This window comes from Antechinus flavipes, chromosome 2 (genome assembly GCF_016432865.1).
Source record: "Antechinus flavipes isolate AdamAnt ecotype Samford, QLD, Australia chromosome 2, AdamAnt_v2, whole genome shotgun sequence".
Classification (NCBI taxonomy): Eukaryota; Metazoa; Chordata; class Mammalia; order Dasyuromorphia; family Dasyuridae; genus Antechinus; species Antechinus flavipes.
The window spans coordinates 666656249-666678694 of record NC_067399.1 but is presented as its reverse complement, the minus strand read 5'-3'; the positions used below and the strand labels follow the sequence as shown (position 1 = coordinate 666678694).

Below are 22446 nucleotides of genomic sequence, written 5' to 3'. Positions count from 1 at the left end.
AATCTATCTATCCATTTCTCTGTCTCGGTCTATCTCTTTTATTTCTATTAGTGATAGGTATTTGCTTGCAAAGTGCTTTACATGAATTTCTGATCTGGTTCCCACAATAACCCTGTACTTGAAATTTCATTCTATGAGTGTCTTAGGGTGAGAGAATTTGGGAAAATGCTCAAGTCAACCTCTTTATTTTAAAAATTAAAAAAAATATATTTTATTTTATTTATTTTAAAAATAAAGAAACTGAAGTCCAGAGGTAGGAAGTAATGAAACTAGCATTTGAACTGAAATCTTCTGACTTCCAATCCCATGGTATTTACATATAGAAATCAGATAATCCCATCCTTGGATATCGTAAGAATTCAGCTAATCTTTGTCAATCTTGATGGTGATATTTTCTCTAAGCATCTTTAAATGCACTGGGCAAATGCCATAGCATAATTCCAGAGCAGAAATATGTAGCGATTCCTATTTCAGGGGCACAACAGATAGCGTAGAAAGAGTATTTGAAATTAAGAAGCTGGAATTTGAATCGTTTCTGTTACCACCGACCTGTATGCTATTGGGCAAATCCCTTTGCCTATGGGAGTCTCAGTTTCCTCTCTTGTAAAGTGGTTTAGGTGGTTTTCCAATTTCTTCCAGCACTAAATTTCAATGATTACATGAAGGAATGTTATACAATCTGGACAGGTCTTTTATTTACTCCTTTCTGATTTCAGGCACCTGTCTTATTTCTCTTTGTTACTTCTCTTGACTTAAAACCTTTAAGCATTGGTTCAATGAGTCTTGAATGATTATTGAATATCCTTGGAACAGTAATAGGTTTATCTCCCATTTACTAGTTGACAGTCTCCCAACACATTTTCAAGCCTTTTGTCAATCACCCAGGAAGAGTTGGGGGTTCACTTAATAGTTAGGAATAGAAGGGATCCTTTAGTGGATATGGTTTGGATTGGATGCCCTCTGAGGTCCTTTTCAACTCTGAGATTTTGTGAACTCAAAGATTGATAGTTTTAATACTCATCCCCCTCTTTCTTCAAAAATGATGTTAGTTATCTCTACTACATGAGAATCTTCTTTTCAACCTTTTGCCTGTGTTTCTATCAATTCTTGAGAGTAGATGTTCTTAACCTTTTCTGATAATTCTGATGAAGCCTATTGGCTCCTTTCTCAGAATCACATTTAAAAAAGGATAAAATACATTTATATTACAAAGGAAAGCAAAGGTTAGTGAAAATAGATATAGTTTTACCCCGATTCAAGTTCATAGACCTTTTGAAATTTCTCCATATATGTATGTATGTCTCTCCATTTATTTATTCACCGATTTATTCATCTATTTGTTCTATCTACCTATCATCAATCTATCTTTCTGTCTCTAATCTATCACTTATCTATCTGTCTGTCTGTCTGTCTAGCTAACCTATCTATCATCTATTAGCAAGTTTTGGACCCCTTGGGTATTCATGGACTCACATTTAAGTTTAAGAACCTCTGATCTACAGCACACATCCTTAATTTTTTCTTAATATACTATATTCCCTGAACAGTTTGGTGAAACCAATTGACCATTTCTTGTAATCATGTTTTGAAATAATTGAAGTCAATGCTAATGAAAATAAAGATGCAATTTTCCCCTCATCCATGTTCATGGACTCCCTGACATCTACTGTTGGAACTCAGATTAAGAACCTCTGCTTTAGATCAGATAACTCTTAAAATCTCCATTGATTTTAGTTCCTCTTCTGATCCTTTTTTTTCCCATTAATTTATTTGAAGAAAAACCCAAAGTATTTATAAGTTCCTGGTCTGGGACCTATTTTCTCCACGTGGGCTCCTCAGTGGAACCCCGCTTGCTTGATTGGCCCTCCATTTTGGAAGTTCTGTAAGCCAGTAAATGAGTGTGGTGTTAATAACAGAGTCAGTTTTTTTCATGTAGAAGAACTAGACAGCATTTAAGCTTTATCTGCTTTTATCTAGCATTGTTAGCACACTGGCAGCCCCTTCAACAGCTAACCCAGGGAGGGGGCAGCAAGACTTCCCATGGACTCACACGTTGTAGTCCTGGTCATTGTTCGCTCTTCCTCCAGCCTTGTGATGAGGGAATGATTCCCCTTGTGAGTTGGAGTCTGGACATGAAAGGGAGTCACATGAACTTTTTGGGACTACGGATGAAAAGCACACTTCATCTATAGAGCCTTAAACCAGGACATCTGCAGGAGTTGTGAGGCCAGAGTCAGGATGTCGCCAAGCGTAGTCAGATTGCTTGGATAAGAGCTTGGGGTTTGGGATTTTGATCCAGGCTGGGCTTTGGGGCCATCTTTTGCTTCAGGTATTGGATTGAAAGAGAGCCCCGTTTCCCCCTTCCAGACGCTTTCCTTAAATTTCCTGTGGGGCTGCTTTGATTTTCAGCGGTTACCATACATAGCTTTCCCATGGCAAACTCTCCGGCTGATCCATCACATTCTCCTCTTACTTGTCTACGTTCTCTCTGCAACTTTTCAGCACTGAGGCATTTTAAGATTTTCATTAGCCAAAGGTATTTTTTACATCCTAAAATGTGAATTTAAAACCAATATGTCTCCCTTTCAGCTCCATGACCTGCCCATCTCATCCACATAGGAAGGCTCATTGAGGATCGTCTCGTCCAATCCATACCTGAACAAGAGTCCTCTGGTCCATGTGACAGACTCGACAAATGATCCTTCGTGAGGGAAACCCATTACCTCTGGGGGCAGCTCGGGCCATGGTGGGGAGCTCCAGCTCCCTGACTTCTGTCTCTGAACGAGTCCAAGGGACACAGTGCATCTCTTCCACGTGACCATCCTTCCCAGTCACGGGCTTTGGAGCTGGAAGGGCCCGAGACGCTGCCTCGTTCCACCCCTTTCCTTTACAGATGGGAAAAAGAAGGCCAGGGTTGTTACCTGACTGGCTCCAGCTACCATCCGTCTTTTTGCCTCCCTGCTCAGCTCTGTGGGCAGTCATCCTGCCTTAACTTCTCTCTTCTTCCTCTTATACACCGCTAGTGTTCACCTGGTCCTCATGGAGGGCCCTTTTCTTCTCTGAATGTTCTCCAGGTTATTAATGCTCTTCCTACAATACCCAGAACTAAGACAATACTCTACGTTTTTGCATGTAGTACATATGGATATGTCTGTGTGTATATATATATATATATATATATGTAAGTGTGCAGGTACATAGGTCTGTCTATGTGCATATAAGCGTGGGGACTGACCTAAACAGCTGCCTCCCTCTTTCTGTTTTTGTTTTGTGCCCAGGCAATTGGGATTAAGTGACTTGCCCAGGATCATTAAGTGTCTGAGGCTAGATTTGAACTCGGGTCCTCCTGACTTCAGGGCTGGTGCTCTATCCTCTGCCCCTGTCTCCCTCTTCCTGGAAGCTCTGCTTCTCTGAATGCAGCTCTCAGCTGCACTCACTTTCTTGCCTCCACCTTGCTCATGTTGAGCTTGCGGCCCCCCTAACAGCTTCAGCTCTCCTTCCGGAGAACTGTCGGGAAGCTGCACCTCCTCTATCCTGCATATAAGAAACTGGTTTTTTAAATCCACATGTCAGATCCTTAGTGAAGCTTCTCTTACTCTTTTTTTTAGCCTGACAAGATCTCACCGGAGCCTGACTCCGACATCAGCTAATCAAGCCATTATTTTATAAGCACCTACTATGTGTCACTCACTGTGTGATATGCTGTGGATACAACCCCTCCCCCCACAATACAAAGCACCTCTTTTTCTCTGGCCAAGGATGGAGGATGTAAGCATGTTTTGATACTGCAGATTTAAGTAATCAGCATGACCCAGTTAACTCTGCAGGGAGTCTCCAGTTACAGATGGAAAACCCAGTCTCCCTCTCTTACTTTGCTCATATTTGCCTCAAATATTTGCCAGAGGAACTATCTCTAAAAGCCAAAAAGAAAAAAAAAACCCGCCTCGGTGACCTTTGGTGACTCCCGTCACCTCGAGCTTCCAGGAAAGAAAAGGCACTAGCGTGCTTAATAGGGATGCTTAGGAGCTCGGCAGTGAGCAAACCCTGGGCCAGTTGTTCTTTTGTAATGATCACAAGGTCTAATTTTTCTGGGTCTCATTTGTGAAATAGCTTCTTAAAAATCTCCAAAGAGGCATGTGGTAAACATGGAGCAGTGTCTACAGGGAAAGTCTGCTCTAAAGCATAGAGGAATAGCTATTATCTGTGCAGGACTTAGTATGTAGTAAGCACTTAAGCACTTAATCAACACACACTCTCTCTGTCTCTCTCTCTCTGTGTCTGTTTCTCCTGTCTCTCTCTATATATATCTGTTTCTGTCTCTGTCTTTGTCTGTCTTCATCTTTCTGTATCTCTCTGCATCTCTGTTTCTCTCTCTTTTTCTCTGTCTGTTTCTTTTTCTGTGTCTCAGCTCTCTATTCTCTCCTCTATTTCTCTCTCTCTCTGTTTCTGTTTTTGTCTCTCTGTTTCTGTCTCTTCTCTCTCTGTCTTTCTCTCATTTCTCTTCCTCTGTCTCTTTTCTGTCTCTATGTCTGTCTCTGTCTCCATCTCTGTCTCCATCTTTCTGTGCCTATCTCTGTCTCTCTGTATTTCACCTCTGTCTGTCTCTCTCTTTCACTTTGACTGGCACCCAAAGCAAACTCCTATGATGCCCCAACCGGCAGGCTCCCTTTATGCCTTTTGCACATTGCTCATTCCCATTCACTATCAGTGTTGTCTCCTCCAATTAGATTGTCAGCTCAATATTCTGTGAAGCACTTAGTGCTTGATATATAGCAATTCCTTCATAAATGAATTTTCTTTTTTATTATTATAGTTTTTATTAACAGAACATATGCATGGGTAATTTTTCAACATCGACTCTTGCAAAAACTTCTGTTCCAACTCTTCCCTCCTTCCTCTCCCTCCCCTAGATGGCAGGCAATTCCATATATGTTAAACATGTTCAAGTATATGTTAAATACAATATATGTGTACATATTTATACAATTCTCTTGTTGAACAAGAAAAAAATGGATTTAGAAAGAAGGTAAAAATAACTTGGGAAGAAAAACAAAAATGCAAACAAACAACAACAGAAAGAGTGAAAATGCTATGTTGTGGTCCACACTCATTTCCCAGTGTTCCTTCTCTGGGTGTAGCTGGTTCTGTTCATTACTGATCAATTGGAACTGATTTGGATCCTCTCATTGTTGAATAAATGCATTTTCATGCATCCATCCATCCATTCATCCGTTGTCTGCTTTCCTTTTGCCTTTTCTCTTCCTCACTCCATCCCTTCCTTCTCTCTGACAGCCTTCTACTACTACTCTTTCCATCCCTCTGCTTTCTACTACACCTTCCCTATCCCAATCCCTCATTCTCTCTTCCCCAGCAGGAGTAGCTTCTGTTTCAAACAATTTCTCATTCCCTGAGAGATTTCTCTACTTCTATTATTTACCTCTGCTGTAAACCCCTCTCTCTTTCTCTTTCTCAAAGACTACCTCCTATTAAAAATCTCTCTCTGAGTGCCTTTGATTATAAAAATCTCTCTCCCGGTTTCTTCTGTTTAACTACAAACACTTTATTCATTTCTCTCTTCTTTTGGTTCCTTCTCTGTAGCACTGGGAGAATATGGACTACCTCATCCAGTGATAGTAAGCAGCTCGGGCATATTCCCCTACCTATCTATCCCCTCTACCTACCTTCCCTCTCTGGCTTCCTCTTCCACCTTTCTCTCTTCTCCTCCTTGCCTCTCTTTCCATCTTACCTCACTCCTTCTCTCCCACTTCCCCTCTCTAGTTGTCTGAGTGACTCTCCTTTAAAATGCATCATTGTTAAATCAGTCTAATCACATGTGGAATTGCAATCCATTTCTACGTTAGAAATCCAGAGTCTGTTGGCCAGGTCACCGAGCGGGGCTTTGCTTTGGCTTTCGTGCCGCTGCTCTAGAGGAAGGGGAGCTTGGCAAAGGTTGGGGCTGAGTCTGATTTTTGCCTGACACCTTATGGAAGGGGAAACTATGAGTTATTTGGGGGTTCTCAAGGAAGAATTACTTCTAAGGCTACAAGGGACCTCTTGGCTGGTCAACGTGGATCTCTGTGTATGTATTCAGGAGGGAAGTGGTGAAGAAAAAGTAGACCTGCCAAGTACTGTCAGTCCTGTGGGGAAGCCTGGAGAAGCAGTCCAGGTAATAATGGGCACAGGATGTGGGGTCAAATCCTGGCTTTGCTGTTTACCACCTGAGATGTAGAAAACCCATTATCTTTGGGGGAATTTCCTCAGCTGCAAAAATGAAAACCACACTAAATTATCTCTAGGTCATATATGCCAAGAGATACAATACATCATCTAGTTTATTTGACAATTATTCTGGTGATATTTTTTCCTTCTATCTTTAATGCATATTTAAATGATTTATTTATTCTCTTTTCCATGAATATCGACATCTTTTTCTTTTCTATTACCTTTTTATTTCACAAGAAAATAAATTACACAACTTAAAGAATAAAATTCAAAAATGAAGCAGTACATCAAAATAGTTCAGCCGGCCACCATATGGAAACTGCTACCATTCAAAATTGTACAGCATTATTATCTCGGTAGGAAGTGGCGTGCATTCAATCTTGTAAATGCCATCCATACATAGATTACAACCTAGAAACTCAAGTTTTTTCAACACTCCACAGAGTACATATAAGCTTTCACATACTGTTTATTTCACAAACAAGACTTTGGAAGAATTTACAAGATAACATCCCAGTCATTTACATGAAAATAGAAAAAAAAACACAGTTTGAGTTTGTTAGTAAATCTTGCTGTAAAGCTAGTAAATCTCTTGCCCAAATTGGATTGTTAAAATCTGTACTTTATAGGAAAAATAACATCCTAATGCAAAAGGTTTTCTGACTTGAATATCTTTGTCTTACCTCTCCAACTAGACTGCGAGCAACCATAGGCTTTAGATCAAGTGAGAATTTTCCTCAAACCAGGGTTACATGTGCTTGCTAAGTCTGAGCCCATTTTCCCCTTGAGGGAGATATATCACAGACTTTTGGGTTGATTATTGGGTTAAATTCTTCTTACCGTAACACCTTAGTAAATATCTCTTTCTAAAAGCTACTTAAGACTTGCTGAGTAAACTGAGTCATTTATGATCATTTTTAGAAGGATACTGGTTGGGGCTCAAGCCGATGCTGTAGGAGAATCACCCTCATCTCCACAGGGAATCATCCTTAGAACCTTGAAGGGGAGATGGAGCTGGGGATTCATCTCTAGATGGATTTAGCCAAGTTCTGGAGATCCAACTCATCAGTGAGAGTGAGAGTTTCAATATGTACCTTCAGAGATGACATGGATTATACCTTTATCATTTCTAAAGTATGTTTCAGAGTTCTGTGGAACACAGTAGTGGCCTGACCTGGTTAGGATCCAACAGATCTGTTACTTCCTAGACCTGGATATAATGCTTCTCTTGATGAAGCCTAAGAGCTCATGAGCTCTTGCCTTTCCATGTCATATTCCTGCCTTATATCGCATTTGTAGTTCAAACACCTTCAGAACTTTTTGATGGGAATAAGGAAGGGAAAGGGAAAGAATACACAAATTTTTTATTTTTATTTTTTTACAGTGTCTAGTACGCTATATACTGTTTCTTCTTATAAGAGCAATTATCTAATTAAAACTCCAGGATATACTATATGACTTTGGAATCTAAAGTAGAACTTTTACCTTTATACTAATTAAATTTGATTTAATTTGATTTGGCCCACGATTTTAACCAGGGAGGATCTTTTTAGATCCAGACTACATCATCCATTCATTAGCTAGTGTGCCATTTGCAAATATAATAAGCTTAACCACCAGGTGGTACTGCTGCTACTAAGCTGATCCTATTCGCTATAATGACCAGGAATTGAGCAATCCCTGCTCATCCCGTGGGTTGTGTACTTTGCCCAATACCAGAGAAAGGAAGGGGAAGTCCCTGTGTCTCTGCTGGCATCCCTTGCCCTCTGAGCCTCCCCTTTTCTTTGTGGCAGCTTTCAGGCTGTTAGCTTATGGGGTGTGGTCAATGTGGATATACCTAATCAGCATAAATTTCAAATTCATAGGGAGTGCTCATAAGCTGTCTGAATCAGAGCTGATGGAAGAAATGGATTTTTGTCAAATAATCCATAGACAGAACTCTTGTAACAGAAGCATGCCATTTCTGCTTTTTAAAAAAAAATAGTCATTGATAAAAATTGCATATTTCACTTGTTTTCAGTCATTTCTGAGTCCGTGATCCCACTGGGAATTTTCTTGGCAGAGAAACCGAACCAGGCAGGATTAAGTGACTTGCCCAGGGTCACATAGCTAAAAAGTTTCTGAGTCTGGATTTGAACTCAGGGCTTTCTCACTCCAGATCTTGCACTCTATTTCATGATCTGTCTATTGATAAAAAACATTTTATAATAAAATCAATCAAATCTGAAAATATGCTACCTCTACCTTGATTCAAGTAGTTGATTAAATATATATTTTTCATTTTTAATAGTATTTTATTTTTCCAAATACTTGCAAATATAGTTTTCAACATTCATCTTTGCAAAACCTCATGTTTCAAATTTTTCTCCCTCTCTTCCCCTTGTCCCCCTTTCCAAGACAGCAAACTATCTTATATAAGTTAAACATGTGCAATTCTTCTAAAGGTATGTTCATATTTGTCACACTGCTCAAGAAAGATCAAAAGGGAAAACAAAAGGAAAAAGAAATATGGGAAAGAAAAAACCAAGCAAACAAACAACAACAACAACAAAAAGGTGAAAATACTGTTTTGATCCACACTCAGTCTTCATAGTTCTCTCTCTGGATTCAGATGACACTTTCCAATTGACTAACTATTTAAGAAGCACATGACCAAGCACAGATCTCTGGACCACTGGAACATTCTTTTGACTTTGAACTGGCTGCTGTTTTCATGTGGTCATTCAGTGACTTCCAAGACCAGCTAGATATGTCTTCCATTTCTTAGTGCCCATATCTCCATCTTATTTATAAATATAGCATGAGATTTTCTTTATCTCTCTCATGAAAATTACAAAAAGCAAATAGCCTTCATCTAAATAAAATCAAATATTTCTGCAATCTCTCCACCTATTTTTTTTTCATAAAAGATTTGCCTTTTTAACCTGGAAAGGGGATATTCTCTCAATTCCTAGTCATAGGATGCTAGAGCTAGAAGGATCCAATCTCAGTATTTTAGGAATGGAAAAAACTGACCCTTAAAAATTCATTGATATTCAGAAAACAAATATTTGACAATTTCTCTGTAGAAAGTTTTGTACTAAGCACTAAAAAAGATACAAAGACTGAAAAAACAACAGCCCTCAGAGAGTTTATAGTCTAACAAGGGCAGGCAAGGGCATTGTTTGATGCTAACCTGAAACTATTCAGGATCAGGGCCTGGGAAATTTCCTCTGACAATATACACTCCATCCCAAACTAACAGGAGTTCCAAGGAAATGCCAAGCTCTCTAGAGTTCTCAGAAATTGGATGACATTCTTCCATTCCCTACTTCTTTTCTCTCTGGATGGCCATGCTCCATTAAAAAAATTCTTTTATTTCCCTGGTCAATCATTAATTTTTTCCCTTATAACAAATAGATTTAATCAAGCCAAATAAGTTTCCAGATAGGCCATGTGCAAAAAATATTCATTTCATTCTGCATGTTAGTCCAATTCCTCTCTGTCAGGAGTTTGGTCTCCCTTGGAGTCATGGTTGATCATTGCCTTGATGAATTCTTTTGAAATCATTTTTTAAAGTGTTGATATAAAATATAAATTGTTCTGCTTCTGCTCACTTCACACTGCATTGGTTCATCCAAGTCTTTACAGATTTCTCAGAAACTGTCTTTTACATAATCTCTTACAACACAATAATATTCTATTCCATTTATATTATCATGATTGGTTCAGCCATTCCTCCTCTGATGTGCACCCCCTTAGTTTCTAGTTCTACAAAGAGCAGCCTTAAATATATATATTTTAACACTTGTCTTTTTCTTCCTCTTTTGTTTGATCTCTTTGGTGGATGGGCCCCCGTCCTACAGTTAGTCTTGGTTTGCTCAATCTGGACTAGCTTTTGAGCTTCCACCTACAAGAAATCCCAACCTCCATAAATCTGCCATATCTCGTTGAGCCCTAATAATGTGACTTTGTACATAAGTTGTCCTTGCAAGCAAATAGACATTCCCATATTCTGTATATATATACTGTATACAGTGCTTTGCTCTTTTTTTCCTAATTTTATTTTTTATTATAGCTTTTTATATACAAAACATATGCATGTGTAATTTTTCAACATTGACCCTTGCAAAACCTTCTGTTCCAACTTTTCCCTCCTTCCCTCCACCCCCTCCCCTAGATGGCAGCTAGTCCCATACATGTTAAACATGTTAAAGTATATGTTAAATACAATATATGTATACATATTTATATAGTTATCTTGTTGCACAAGAAAGATCAGATTTGGAAAGAAGGTAAAAATAACCTGAGAAGAAAAAAACAAAAATGCAAGCAAACTAACAGAAAGAGTGGAAATGTTACGTTGTGGTCCATACTCATTTCCCAGTGTTCTTTTTCTGGGTGTAGCTGGTTCTGTTCATTATAGATCAATTGGAACTGATTCAGTGCTTTGTTCTTTATCGTGGAACCTATAAAAAGGTTACAATAATATACACAGGACATCTGTTGTATTCCTACAGTTTCACTCAGATTCAGACAAGCTTTAGCTGGTTAAAGCCATGCTCTAAAACCCAGGAGGCTCAGGTCCTGGTCTCTCTGCCAACTACTCCCCTCCTTGGTTGAGAGTAATATATATTTGGCCCATATATTCTCCTTTACTGCATCTTCTTCTGGGAATGAGCAAAAGAATAGAAGAAATAGAAAGAAGTTCCCAATTGATGTTTGACTCCCAGAATGCAGTGAGACCTGTCATTCATTAGGGAGTCTTGTTTCTTGGGACTGGGCTTCTTGTTGAGCCTTGGGGACACAATGGAGAGAGAGCCCCTCCCTCTTTTTCCTTTGAGGTGGAAAGTTCTGTTCCACTTGTGCCTCCAGCCTCACTGCTGAATCAGCTCTGGCCCACAGGCACCCACCCTAACCTCCTAAAGGGAATTGTTTCAGGACCAGAATGAACCTTCTCCATTCCTGTTCTTTCCTTCCATTCTGCCTCCTTCCAATCATATTCTTCCTTGAGCTCAAGTTCCTAATAGAACTTGTTAGGTCCCTCTTGGTCTCTAAGGATGAGACAAAGTAGACAATGATAAGAACAGAGGAGAAAGAGCATTCGGAAGATCTGAAGAGGGCAAGATCTATTTAACTGTGGTTGATGTTAAATGTTTATTTGTTAATGTTAATGTAATTGTTAATGTAAATGTTAAATGATGTTAAATGGTTAAATGTGGAAGATGGAAAAGGAGGAGGGAATGGTTCATGGAGAAAGTGAAGTGATTGATGGCAAGGTCACTAAACCTCTTGGAGGCACAACTACGCTGTTGGGGAGTGGAGTCATGAGATTATCAGGAGTGGGACATGAGGAGAGAGAAAGAAATTTTCTGCTGCAGTAGAGGTAGCTGGTGGCAAAGGGGATCCAGCTCTTGGGCTGGAGTTAGGAAAATCGGAATTCAGATCCATTCTCTTACTAGTTTACACCTACTAGCTGTGTAATCCTGGAGTTATTTAGTTTCTCTTTGCCTCAGTTTCCCCATCTGTAAAATGGGGGCAATAACAGCACCAACCTGCCAGGATTGTGGGGATCAAATGATATACACTATTTTAAGAGCACTTGGCACATAATAGCGGCTTAATAAGGTTTCCTTTTTTTCTTTTTCTCCTTCAAGATAATAGTCAACATCTTAATGGCTTTTCAAGTTTACAAAGTTTTGTATCCATGATCTCATTTGTTTATTTTCAACTACGTGGGTCTCCATGGGGACCTCTCTGTGACCCTCTGAGACCCAGTTGTCTTCTCAGAAGGCAGCAGTCAAAGCCACGTCCTTTCCCTGGAGCTCTCACCCAGACCCTGCCACTGTCTGCGTCGTCCCCTCATTCACCCCTGCTTCCGAACAGGGCTGTCTTTGACTTTTCTCTGTATCCCCAGCCTTTTAACACAGTGTCTCGAACATAACAGGCGCCTAATAAATGTTTGCTGCCTTTTTCTTACATGTCATCTCTGGAGGGCTATGTGAGTGCACGGATACGAGGATAGTTGTGTCCTTGTGTGTGTGCATCTGGCTGAGGGGCAAAGGGAATGTTGGGGGCGGGGGCGGAGAAAGGGCTGTGTTCGTGTACACTGAAGGAGGATCAGGATGGGTTGCAAGCCCACTGACAGGCCGAGTGTGTGTGTGTGTGTGTGTGTGTGTGTGTGTGTGTAGTGGGTGGCGGGAGGAAGAGGGATACTAACGTGTGCGCGCATCGGCTCGGAGAGTTGGGGGTTGGGGGTCGGTGTGTGCGTGGTGCGTGTGGGTGCCGGGGGTGGTCAAACTGCCTCCCCGCTCACGCCCCCCCCGTGGGCGGGCCGGACCAATGGAAGGCCGCGGCGGGCAGGGTGGGCGGGGGCGGCCGGGCCGATGAAGGGGGGCGGATGGAGGCTCAGCCTGGGCGGCGGGCGGCCGGGCAGCAGCAGCAGCAACAGCGGCTGGGGCAGCGGCGGCAGCTGGGGCAGCTGGGGCAGCGGCAGCAGCAGCAGCTGGGCGCTCCGTGCGCGGCGGCGGCAGCAGCGGCAGAGCCGAGGGCAGCAGCACTGCCACGGGCAGCCGCGGGGGCGGGCCCGGGAGCCTGGGGGGGCCCGCGCGGGGATGCGCCCGGGGCGCGGCGGCTCCGGCTCCGGCTCCAGCGGCTCGGGCTGCTGGGGAGCGAGCTAGCGGCGCGGGCCGGGGAGGCGGAGGAGGGCCAGTCCGAGGAGGCGGAGGAGGCGCAAGGGGAGGCGGAGGAGGCGCCGGAGGAGGAGCGGCTGCGGCGGCGCCCGCGGAGGAGGAGGCGAAGGCGGCGGCAGCGGTGGGGACGGCGGCCGGAGCCCTTGCCGGAGCCCGAGCCCCAGTGCACCATGGCTGCCCAGGGCGAGCCGGGCTACCTGGCGGCGCAGTCGGACCCGGGCTCCACGAGCGAGCGCAGCACCGACTCACCCGTGCCGGGTTCTGAGGACGACCTGGCCGGGGGCCCCCTGCCCAGCCCCGAGTGGAGCGAGGAACGCTTCCGCGTGGACAGGAAGAAACTCGAGGCCATGTTACAAGGTAAGCCTCCCCCTGCCCGCCTCGGACCCCCGGCCAACTCCTCGGACCCTGGGTCTCTCACTCCACTGCAGTCTCTCCCAGCCCCGGATTCCCCGGGACTTCCACTGCCCCACTTGGCCCACCCCTATCTTTTCTTGCAAAAAGTCATTACTTCTACTTGGGCCTCAGTTTCCCCATCGGCAGAATGAGGGGTATGTGTCCGTTTGGCTGATGTTGAACGTCCTTCCCAAATCTTACTCCTTTAAGAATCTGTCTAGCCGAGTGAGAGGCTGGAAGCTTTGCCATAGCGCTTTAAGGTCCCCAGCCCGGGAGCTCAGGGCTTGGCGATCCCCTTTCCTGCTCAGCTCGGGCGCCTCTTCCCCGGCTGGGGTCTCCGGCGGGCTCTCCGCAGCTGCCGCTGCTCACTTTCTCGGAGCCCTCCTCTTCCCTCCTGGCCTAGGGGGCCTGGAGGAAATGATTCCTCCTCCCCTCGCCCTCTTAGCCGTCCCCGCCTCCAGTCTCTCCCAGCGGAGTGGAGCAGGGCCTCCGTGGGGGGAATCCCTCAGCAGCGGGGGGTGGAGAGCCCCACTGCTAACTTCGGAAACTCCCTCCCCCCCTCACCGCACTCCCCGCCGGCGGGAGGATCACCCGGCCCTGACCCCACCGGCAGCCCAACTTTTCCTTGACGGGTGTCTGAGAGGCACTTAAACTTCAAGTTGGGCGCCCTGGGACCGGCACGACCCCCGCAGGATGAGGGCACTAGAACTTGGGGCGGGATGCCTCCGTGAGCCCGGCCAAGCTCGGCCTACATCCGCTGTCCTACGGCCGTTCTCTCTCTGTCACTTTCCTCCCCCTTTCCCCTTGTCAATCTCCACTTCCTCCAGCTGAGGGGCTTGGAGATGTGGCTCAGTTTTAGGATGGGGTTCCCCCCCTTTTGGGGCAGGATGAAAAGGGGGGGGCGGAGCTGCGATCATCTCCCTGGGAGACTCTCGGGGCAGCGCCAATGTATTGGAGCACAGGGTTGCCCGCATCTCCTGCAGGGCTCGGGAGGACGCATGCCGAGTCGAATGCATCTCTTCCCAGGAACACAGGCCTCAGTTTGCCTTTCACAAATCGAGGCAACAAGTCAAATCACCAAATATTGGTTAAGTGGCAGTTTTGCGCCAGGCTCCGGGTCTAAGTGCTGGGCACATACAAGGTAGCTCTCGCTTTCAAGGTTCTCTTCAGCCTGCAAACATCTGGGTCCAAACAGACCACAGGATAGTGAGGGATGAGCCGCAGAGGGAAGGTTTTAAACCTGTCTTTTCTTCCTTTCTTTTCCCTAACCAGAAAAGTGAATCAGTGCTGGCTTAGTGCATTCACATTTACAGTTCACAGAGAGTCCAAGGAGCTGGGACTTTCTGGGAAAATGTCAAACTGTAACTGGTCAAAGGTAACACTTGAGCCTTCCTTGGGGCAGCAGGAAGAAGGAAGGACTGTTCTAAGGATTATCGGTGATGCTTTGCAAAATCAAGACCTAATAGCCTATCACCTTCCCACAGTCTCCTGGGAAGGTTAATTGTGTAGCTTGAGGACAAGTCCATGGCCAATCAGATCTTGTTAAACCCCCCACTGCTTATTTGAACTTTGGAGGACTTGGGGCTTGTGGAGGTCACTTGTGTCCTTTTGGGGACAGTGAAGCAGGTTTTGGGTTTTGGGGTCTTGGATTTGGATCTGCTGCTCTTTTTTTTTTTTTTTTTTTTAAACTGTCTTGTTGGTGTGAGGATGTTTCTCTGGGCGTTTTGAATTATGTAACTTTCCAGGAAAGTTTCTCCATCTTACTTGATAAAGCCCTGGGAATCCACATTCCCGAGTAGCAACTTTTTTTTTATTTGTTTGGATCTAACAGATGTTAACTCACTTATTAGGAATTCCATTTTGAAGCAAAATGTAATCGATAAAGCAAATTATTTTAAGGAAAAAATGGTACTGGATGCCTTAAAAAAAATAGTCTTTCCTCTCGAGACCTTTCAAGATATTGTTTCTTGGATGTGTTTGGACTGACTTGGGAAAAATGAATATAGAAATGATTGAACATCAGTGCAAACCATCCAGACAGGAGGGACCAGAGGAGATCAGAGGAACTGCTAGGTATTTACAAAGTCAGTTACATTTAGTGTAGAGATGTGGGATGTGGTATTCAAAGACCTGAGTTCTAATTCCCCACTTAATAGTCATTTGACTTTGGTGGAATTGATTTCCCTTTCCAGACCTGTTTCCCCATTTGGAAGAGATGAACTCCAAGGTTCTTTTTATCCCAGACCTGTGACTTGGCAGGAATGTTTCCTATGCTGGCTGATGTCTGTGTTCTCTGAATCACCTGTTTAGAAAGTGTTGGGTCGTCTTCGAAGAAGCATCCAATTTGCCTTCACGGATGTGTGTGTGTGTGTGTGTGTGTGTGTGTGTGTGTGTGTGTGCGTATATATATATATATTTTTTTTTGGCTGAGGTGGTGCTTGGGCCTGGTGTTCTTTGCAATTGGCAAACTTTGGGTTGAGTGCTTGTAGTTGTTAGAAAGCCGGTCTTGGCTCAAGGAGCCCACAATTCAGATTCTGCCTCTGAAGCTTCCTATCTGACTATGAGCAAACCACTTCATCTCTCTTCTCATCTGTAAAATGGGGGTAACACTATCCATAGTACCTACCTCACAAGATTGTTGTGAGGCTCAACTTATTTTACAGAAAAGGAAACTGAGTCCTAGAAAAGTGGGCAGTCTCCTTTCCCCTGGATTTGTAGGTATAAAACAGATCTCTTGCTATTAGACTTTTTTTTTTTTTTGTCCCTTTACTATAGGAAAGAAAGAGGTGGCAGAAGGAAGTCCCACATATAGTCCTGCACAGTCATGTGAGGCAGCTTTGGAGTACCTTTGCCCTGACTCAGAACACTTAAGGCACTTTGGCTTAAACTTACTTTCTTATAAGTAATGACAATTTATGCTGTTTCCTGATCCCTTTCCAGGGTTCCAACATTAATGGAGTAACCTGAATATTTCTCTCTAAAGCCTGTAAGCTTCTGCTGTCTTTAGTTCTCAAAAGGACTCTAGATGAGAAGAAATTGGACCTAGTCAGGAAAAGCAAGCAAAGTAACAGGAATAGTAGGAGGTATTTCAATGACACTTAGAACTTGCAAAGCATTTTACATATATCACATGTAGTCTTCACAACAGCCTTGCGATGGTTGGATGAATTTCTTATTCCTGTTTTACAGATGAGGAAACAAGCTCAGAAAGATTAACCTGTTTGCCTGTGTATGAGGTTGAATTTGAATTCAGGTCCACGTTCCTTCCTCCCTCCTTCCTTTTCTTTCTCCCTTCCTTTCTTTCCTCCCTTCCTTCCTTCCTCTCTTCCTTCCTTCCTCCCTCCTTCCCTTTCTTCCTTCTTTCCTCCCTTCCTCCCTCCCTTCTTTTCTCCTTCCTTCTTTTCTCCTTCCTTCCTTCCTTCCTTCCTTCCTTCTTTCCTTCCTTCCTTCCTTCCTTCCTTCCTTCCTTCCTTCCTCCCTCCTTCCTTCCTCTCTTTGTTTTTTTTTTCTTTCCTTTTTTTCCTCTCCTCAACTCTCCTTTCCTCTCTTCTTCTCTCTCTCTCTCTTTTTTTTTTTTTGGCAATTTCTCCTCTCCTCTTTCTTGGCAAACAGGTTAAGTTACTTGCCCAGGGTCACACAACTATTTAGTGTCTGAGGCTATATTTGAATTCAGGTCCTCCTGACTCCAGAGCCTAACCACCGTACTACCTGCTCCAGGCACTTGGGATACAGAGAAAAAGAATGAAGCTGCTCCAACTTTCGGTGTGCTTAATGAAGTGGGTCTTCAGACAAATGACTGTATCCCTGATTACTTTTGAGTCAACAGACTGCTACCGTGTCATTTTTATGTGGTGAAGATATTTATTCAGGATCCATTCAAAATTATTAAATGATTATGTAGGTATGTGGTTATTGTGCTGCCGGGAGGCAGAGAGATGCAGAGGAGGAGTCAGAAAGGCTTGGATTCCACTTGCCCTATGGGCAGCTGGGAATATCAGCTACCACTCTGTAGTATAGACAGCTCTGAGATTCTAAGTTAGAGATGATGGGCTGATCTGCGGAGGGAAGAACTTTTAGACCAGGAGTGACAGCTTTGCTATTCCCCTTCCCTCATCCCCCCAAGACACTCCAGAAAATTACACCTTCTAACTTCTTGGAGTGTTAGACTCCATTTGAATTGGTTGCTCTGTTAATAAGTGCCAGAAATCCTTGGCTATTTTACTTAAAAATAAATTGGATCTGTTTGTTATCATTTTCAGTAGCTCTTTGTATCCTTTGGGGAGGTGGGGGGGAAAGAACCAATGGGAGGTCTCCAAGGGAAATGAGCAAATTAACAAGACTGTCTTTCCCTAAATGTGCCGAGTGTGATCTGGAGATTATAATGTTTGGAATTTCTTTCCCAATGAGACTGTCCTGGGGGTAAGTTAATCTTTAATCAGTTATATTTTTACTAGTAAAGAAATTCTTCTATGTAATGAACCAAAAATTCCAAGAGGGAAAATGTTGATAGGACGAAAGTTCTTATTTCAGAGATCCTTCTAGCGAATGTTTTTAAATACCAATGAACCGTCCGAGAATTGAGGTGGAGAGACACTTTTTTTTTTTTTTTTGTGGGGTGGGGAAAGGGGCAGGAGTTGAATAACCTTTTAAAAATTATACTTAAAAAAAGATCATTGCTTCAGAACAGGTGGAATTACTGATATGATTGTGTCTCCCGTGCATTCCAGGCATGGGAGAGACCCCGTACAAAGGTTCAGATAGGAAATGGAATGTTGTATGCAACAAGGCCAAAGAGAGTAATGGGTGATAAGGTGATAAGGGTCAATTTGATTTCCCTTCTCCCCTTTCTCTCCCTCCAGCTCCAACTGGACCTTCCCTGTACAGATATTTCTAGGTCATACCGTGGTCCCTCTCTTCTCTCAGCACATTGGTCATACATCAGGCTTCTTTGTATACTTATCATCGCCCTAGGAATAGTTTGTCATCTCCTGAAAGTTAAGGATTGTATCATGGTTCTTCTTTACATCCTGGCACTGATGGGTCCCTCAGAGTAGGTATTTCAAAGAAGATCTTGCTCTGCACAGAATTTAGATGAAAAACTCCTTTCCTCATTTTCCTTCATGAAATGTGTGGAAATTCCCTATAAAATCTGGCCACATGATTAGGGGCAGGTTTAGGATGGAGACTTGGGACGGCTTCTAATATTTAATAATGAGAAATTAGTTTTCAGCCTCCATCTGCAGTAATGAGGTTAAGTTCCAAGAGTGTGAATGAATGGGAGCCTTTGGGGGGAGTGGGGTTCTCTTCTTGCCTGTGACATGATAGGGGAAGGTTCCAGGAGGTTTGGGTAGACTTAGAAAAGAGGTTGGGACACAGGGATAGTCCAAGTGTTCTCTTTATCTCCTTTTAAACTTGAGAACATGGAACCTAAATCCACACTTGGTACATGTAGCAAGTGGTTCTCTCTCATGTATTCAGATCAAGCCAAGATGTCATTCATTTGTCATTTTTCTAGAGTGGTGTAGATGGCAACCATCCACACCGACTCATCCAATGCAAATCCTGCCCATGGCCTCCAGAAAATCCACTACAAGGAGGATTTGTTTTCCTTATGCTCTTTCCAAGACACCAGAATTTTGGTTATTCCGCTATCACCCCTTGTTCCTGCCATGTGACCTGCCCGTCTTTCCTTTTTTTTTGGAGGGGTACATATCCCTCCATTTTATCACTCTCCCTCTATATCCTTCCTCAGTGGCCCTCAGATGTATGGGAAGTAGTCCAAGTCAACAAGCTAAGATGCGTATCTCACTTTCACCCTCATTTTCTTGAAGTTTTGCTACGTTGAGCACTGAATTGTTTACTGAGTTTACTGAACTAAGGAGGGTTATAACATGGGATGTCATTTCTTTAGCAAACAGTGGTTAGCTGATAGTTGCTTAATAAATGCTTGATTGGTTAATTAGATTAAGTATCAACTATGGGCAGAGCTCCATGCTAGAAAGACAGAAAATAATAGGCTCCAGGGAGAAATCCTATGTATGTCCACAACATGGTAGGAAGGATCTGGGCAAAATAAAGCAGGAAACTTTGAAAGAAGGAGAATTTCTACAGCAGGGAAGAGGGAAAAGCCTTCATCTGCTGACTCTTCCACAGCTAGGAACAATTAGGTGCCAACAGTGCACAGAATGCTGGACCCGGAGTCTGGAAACATGATCTTCATGAGTTCAAATCCAGCTTCAGAAAATTACTAGCTGTGGAACCCTGGCCAAGTCACTTAACTCTGTTTGCCTCGATTTCCTCACCTGTCAAATGAACTAGAGAAAGAAATAGCAAAGCACTCCATTATCTTTCACCAAGAAAACCCCCAAATAAGATCACAATGAGTCAGACAGAACTCAAAATGACTGAATAACAACAAATGTACAAAGCTCTGTGGGCGCAGAGACAAAGCAAAGTGTTCCTCAAGAAGGAGGTTGTGGGTAGATTTTTTTTTTTTAAGTTAAGAGCTGGGTTCTTTTGGTCTGTTTGGATGCACACATCCTTGATGCAGGAGATCCTCATGCTGACTCCGACAGCTGGGCAGCAGGAGCTCCGGAGAGGAACCGAAGAAGGTCGGACCAGGCAGCTGAAAAACCAGACTCCCAGTCATAACAAAAAAATAACGAGGATGATGATGGGGATGTTAATGTTTAACAAGCCCAGCAATTTACATGATTTTATTTGGAGCTTATAAAGACCCTGAAAAGAAGCACCAAAGGTGGTGGATGATATCCACATTTTATAGTGGGGGAAACAGTTTCAGAGAGATGAGGAGACTTACTTATGGCACAATCTGGGAAGATGCATGAGGGGGCTTCCTGATGCCAAGTCCAGGAATCCATTCACCATGACCTGCTGCCTCCCATGAGAAAGACATTGAGATAATTTTCTGGTGTCTCTCTTCCCCCCAATAGAATCAATCTCAATCTCTCTCTCTGTTTCTCTCTATCACTACCCCTCTCCTCTCCCCTCCCCCACTGATAGACTGGAGGCTCTTTGGAGGCAGGGACTTTTTGATTTTTTCAATATCTGCAGATCCTCGAAGCCAGCACAGTGCTTGACTGACAGTTGATTCTTCGTAAGCACTTGTTTGGCTCTGGCTGAATTGGCAAAAATGCCCAGAGCGACTCTTGTCTGAGTCTTTCATTCTCCTTCATGAGCAGAGCTGATGTTAGATTCAGGCAGACATGGGTTCAAATCTCACGCTGGCTGTGTGTCTTTAGGCAAGTCACTTATTGTTTAATGTTGCAAGCAATTCTAAGTCTCTGAGCTGCAGAGAAGATGCCAGTTCCATTGGGTGCCACGTATACTGATGAAAAGAAGGCAGATTCGGGGAGCTGTGCACAATCATAATGATCTCAGAATGCCGGTCTTTGGATTAACTGGAGAACAAGGGCTAGCTGCAGGTCTCTGGTGCTTTCCTCTCAGGGAGTCCTCTCTCCCGCATTTGTGTCTCCAGACTATCCTAATAGAGATGCCCTTGGGAGCTCCCGGCCTCAGAGAGGCTGTTTAATTTGTCCAAATTTCACAGCAAGCAAATAGAAGGCTTTCTGATGGCAAGTCCAGTGAGCTATTTTTTCCCCCCACGAATATCTGATTGCAGTTGATTCCAAGATATCTTTTGTTGTTAGCAGAAAGGAATCTCTTTTCACATTTCACCAAAGTCCAAACCTGAGCGTTGAGTGGTGCCTCCATCCTCTGCACAGAAACAATGTGGAGGAAGGCAGCATCCTGCCGTAACCAGACTTGCTGTAATGGCCTTGACATTCACCATTTAGCCATACAGGCTGTTGGAAAAGGATCGAGTTCTTTTTAAACTCTTGGCTCCTCAATATGCTGAATCGACTCTTCTTCTGCAAAATAAATATTGGAGATAGATTTGTGTAAGTCGTGTAGCTTAAAGCATCTCCGTGCATTCCGCGGTTAACGATTGTAACGGTATCACGTTCTCGAGTTTCTCGGTATGTTCGGGGGTCCGGTGGCCTGTCATGGTTTGGCCTGAACAGGAAGCCAGGAGCCTGCTGGCTTGCACATTCTTGCTGGTTACAGTATAATCTTTACCTCCCTTGGAAAATATGCCCGATTTGGGATGTTTATTTCAGGCCACTCGGCTTGTAGCTAGTCTGTTTAGCCGTGGAAGAACTTGGAAGTGAATCTGTTCTTTCTTTCTCTCGTTACTCTTTGTCTGCGTAGACTTAAATGTCATTTTTTGGATCCAGATCATTGATTTCCCTGGTGTAGGGAAATCTTGTTGTGTAAATTCCCTGTGCTGATGCAGATTCCCAATGCTTCCGTCACTTAGTGTTACATCAGGGGTTCTTAATTTGGACTTTGTGAACATAAAATCTTTTTTTTTAAAACAATAATTATATTTCAGTATAATTAGTTTTGTCTGTAATCTTATGTGTTTTATTTTAGGCATTAAAAGCACAGTTTTGAAGAGGGGGTTCATAGACTTCACCAGACAGCCAGAGGGCTCTATGGCACTTAAAAGAAAGAACCCCAAGTTTAGAGAGTTGCTTTGACCAAAAAGGGAGGGGCCTTCTTTCTCAGCATCTTCCTGCCTGCAAGGCAGGCTCAGTGGGCACTGTGACATATGGCCTCTCATGCATCTACATAGAAATGTTTGCTTCTTAGTATGTGTGTGAAATGGATGGGAATAAAGGCAGGAGTCCATCCATGTTACATCTACGAGTGACAGAGTAAGGTTGCCCTACACCATGCTGGTCTGGCAGAAGTTAGTGCGCCTGTGAAGAATCGGGGTTTTTTGTCATGAAAGAATTAAAACAAAGGGTTCAGGATGCAATATTATGTGAGCACTTTCGGCTTGAGGTCCAGTGGTACCATGTTTTGGCGTCCATGGACATCGAGTTACTTTTCTCTGTGATGGAGGTGACTGTATGGCCATACTTGTTTCTGTAGCTCTTAAATATAAGATATTTGCATATCTTATATTTAGATATAGATATCTATATCTATAGATATATATCTTATAAATAGATATTTATATATCTATAATATAAATATAAAATACACTTTTATATATTATGAAATATTTCTAACATACTTTTATATATTATGAAATATATAATATATAAGAATTATGAAATATTTCTAAATA

The 22446-nt window shown here is 43.2% G+C and overlaps 1 protein-coding gene across 2 annotated transcripts in view; it reads left to right on the top strand.

Moving 5' to 3' along the window:
- Positions 1 to 12904: 12904 nt before the first annotated feature.
- Positions 12905 to 22446, top strand: part of BICC1 (BicC family RNA binding protein 1) — a 262599-nt gene continuing 253057 nt past the window's right edge. For both annotated transcript variants that reach the window (XM_051982628.1, XM_051982629.1), the window contains exon 1: positions 12905 to 13250. In XM_051982628.1, the coding sequence (XP_051838588.1) occupies positions 13064 to 13250 (187 nt within the window). In that variant the 5' untranslated portion in view covers positions 12905 to 13063. The remainder of the gene's footprint in view (positions 13251 to 22446) is intronic.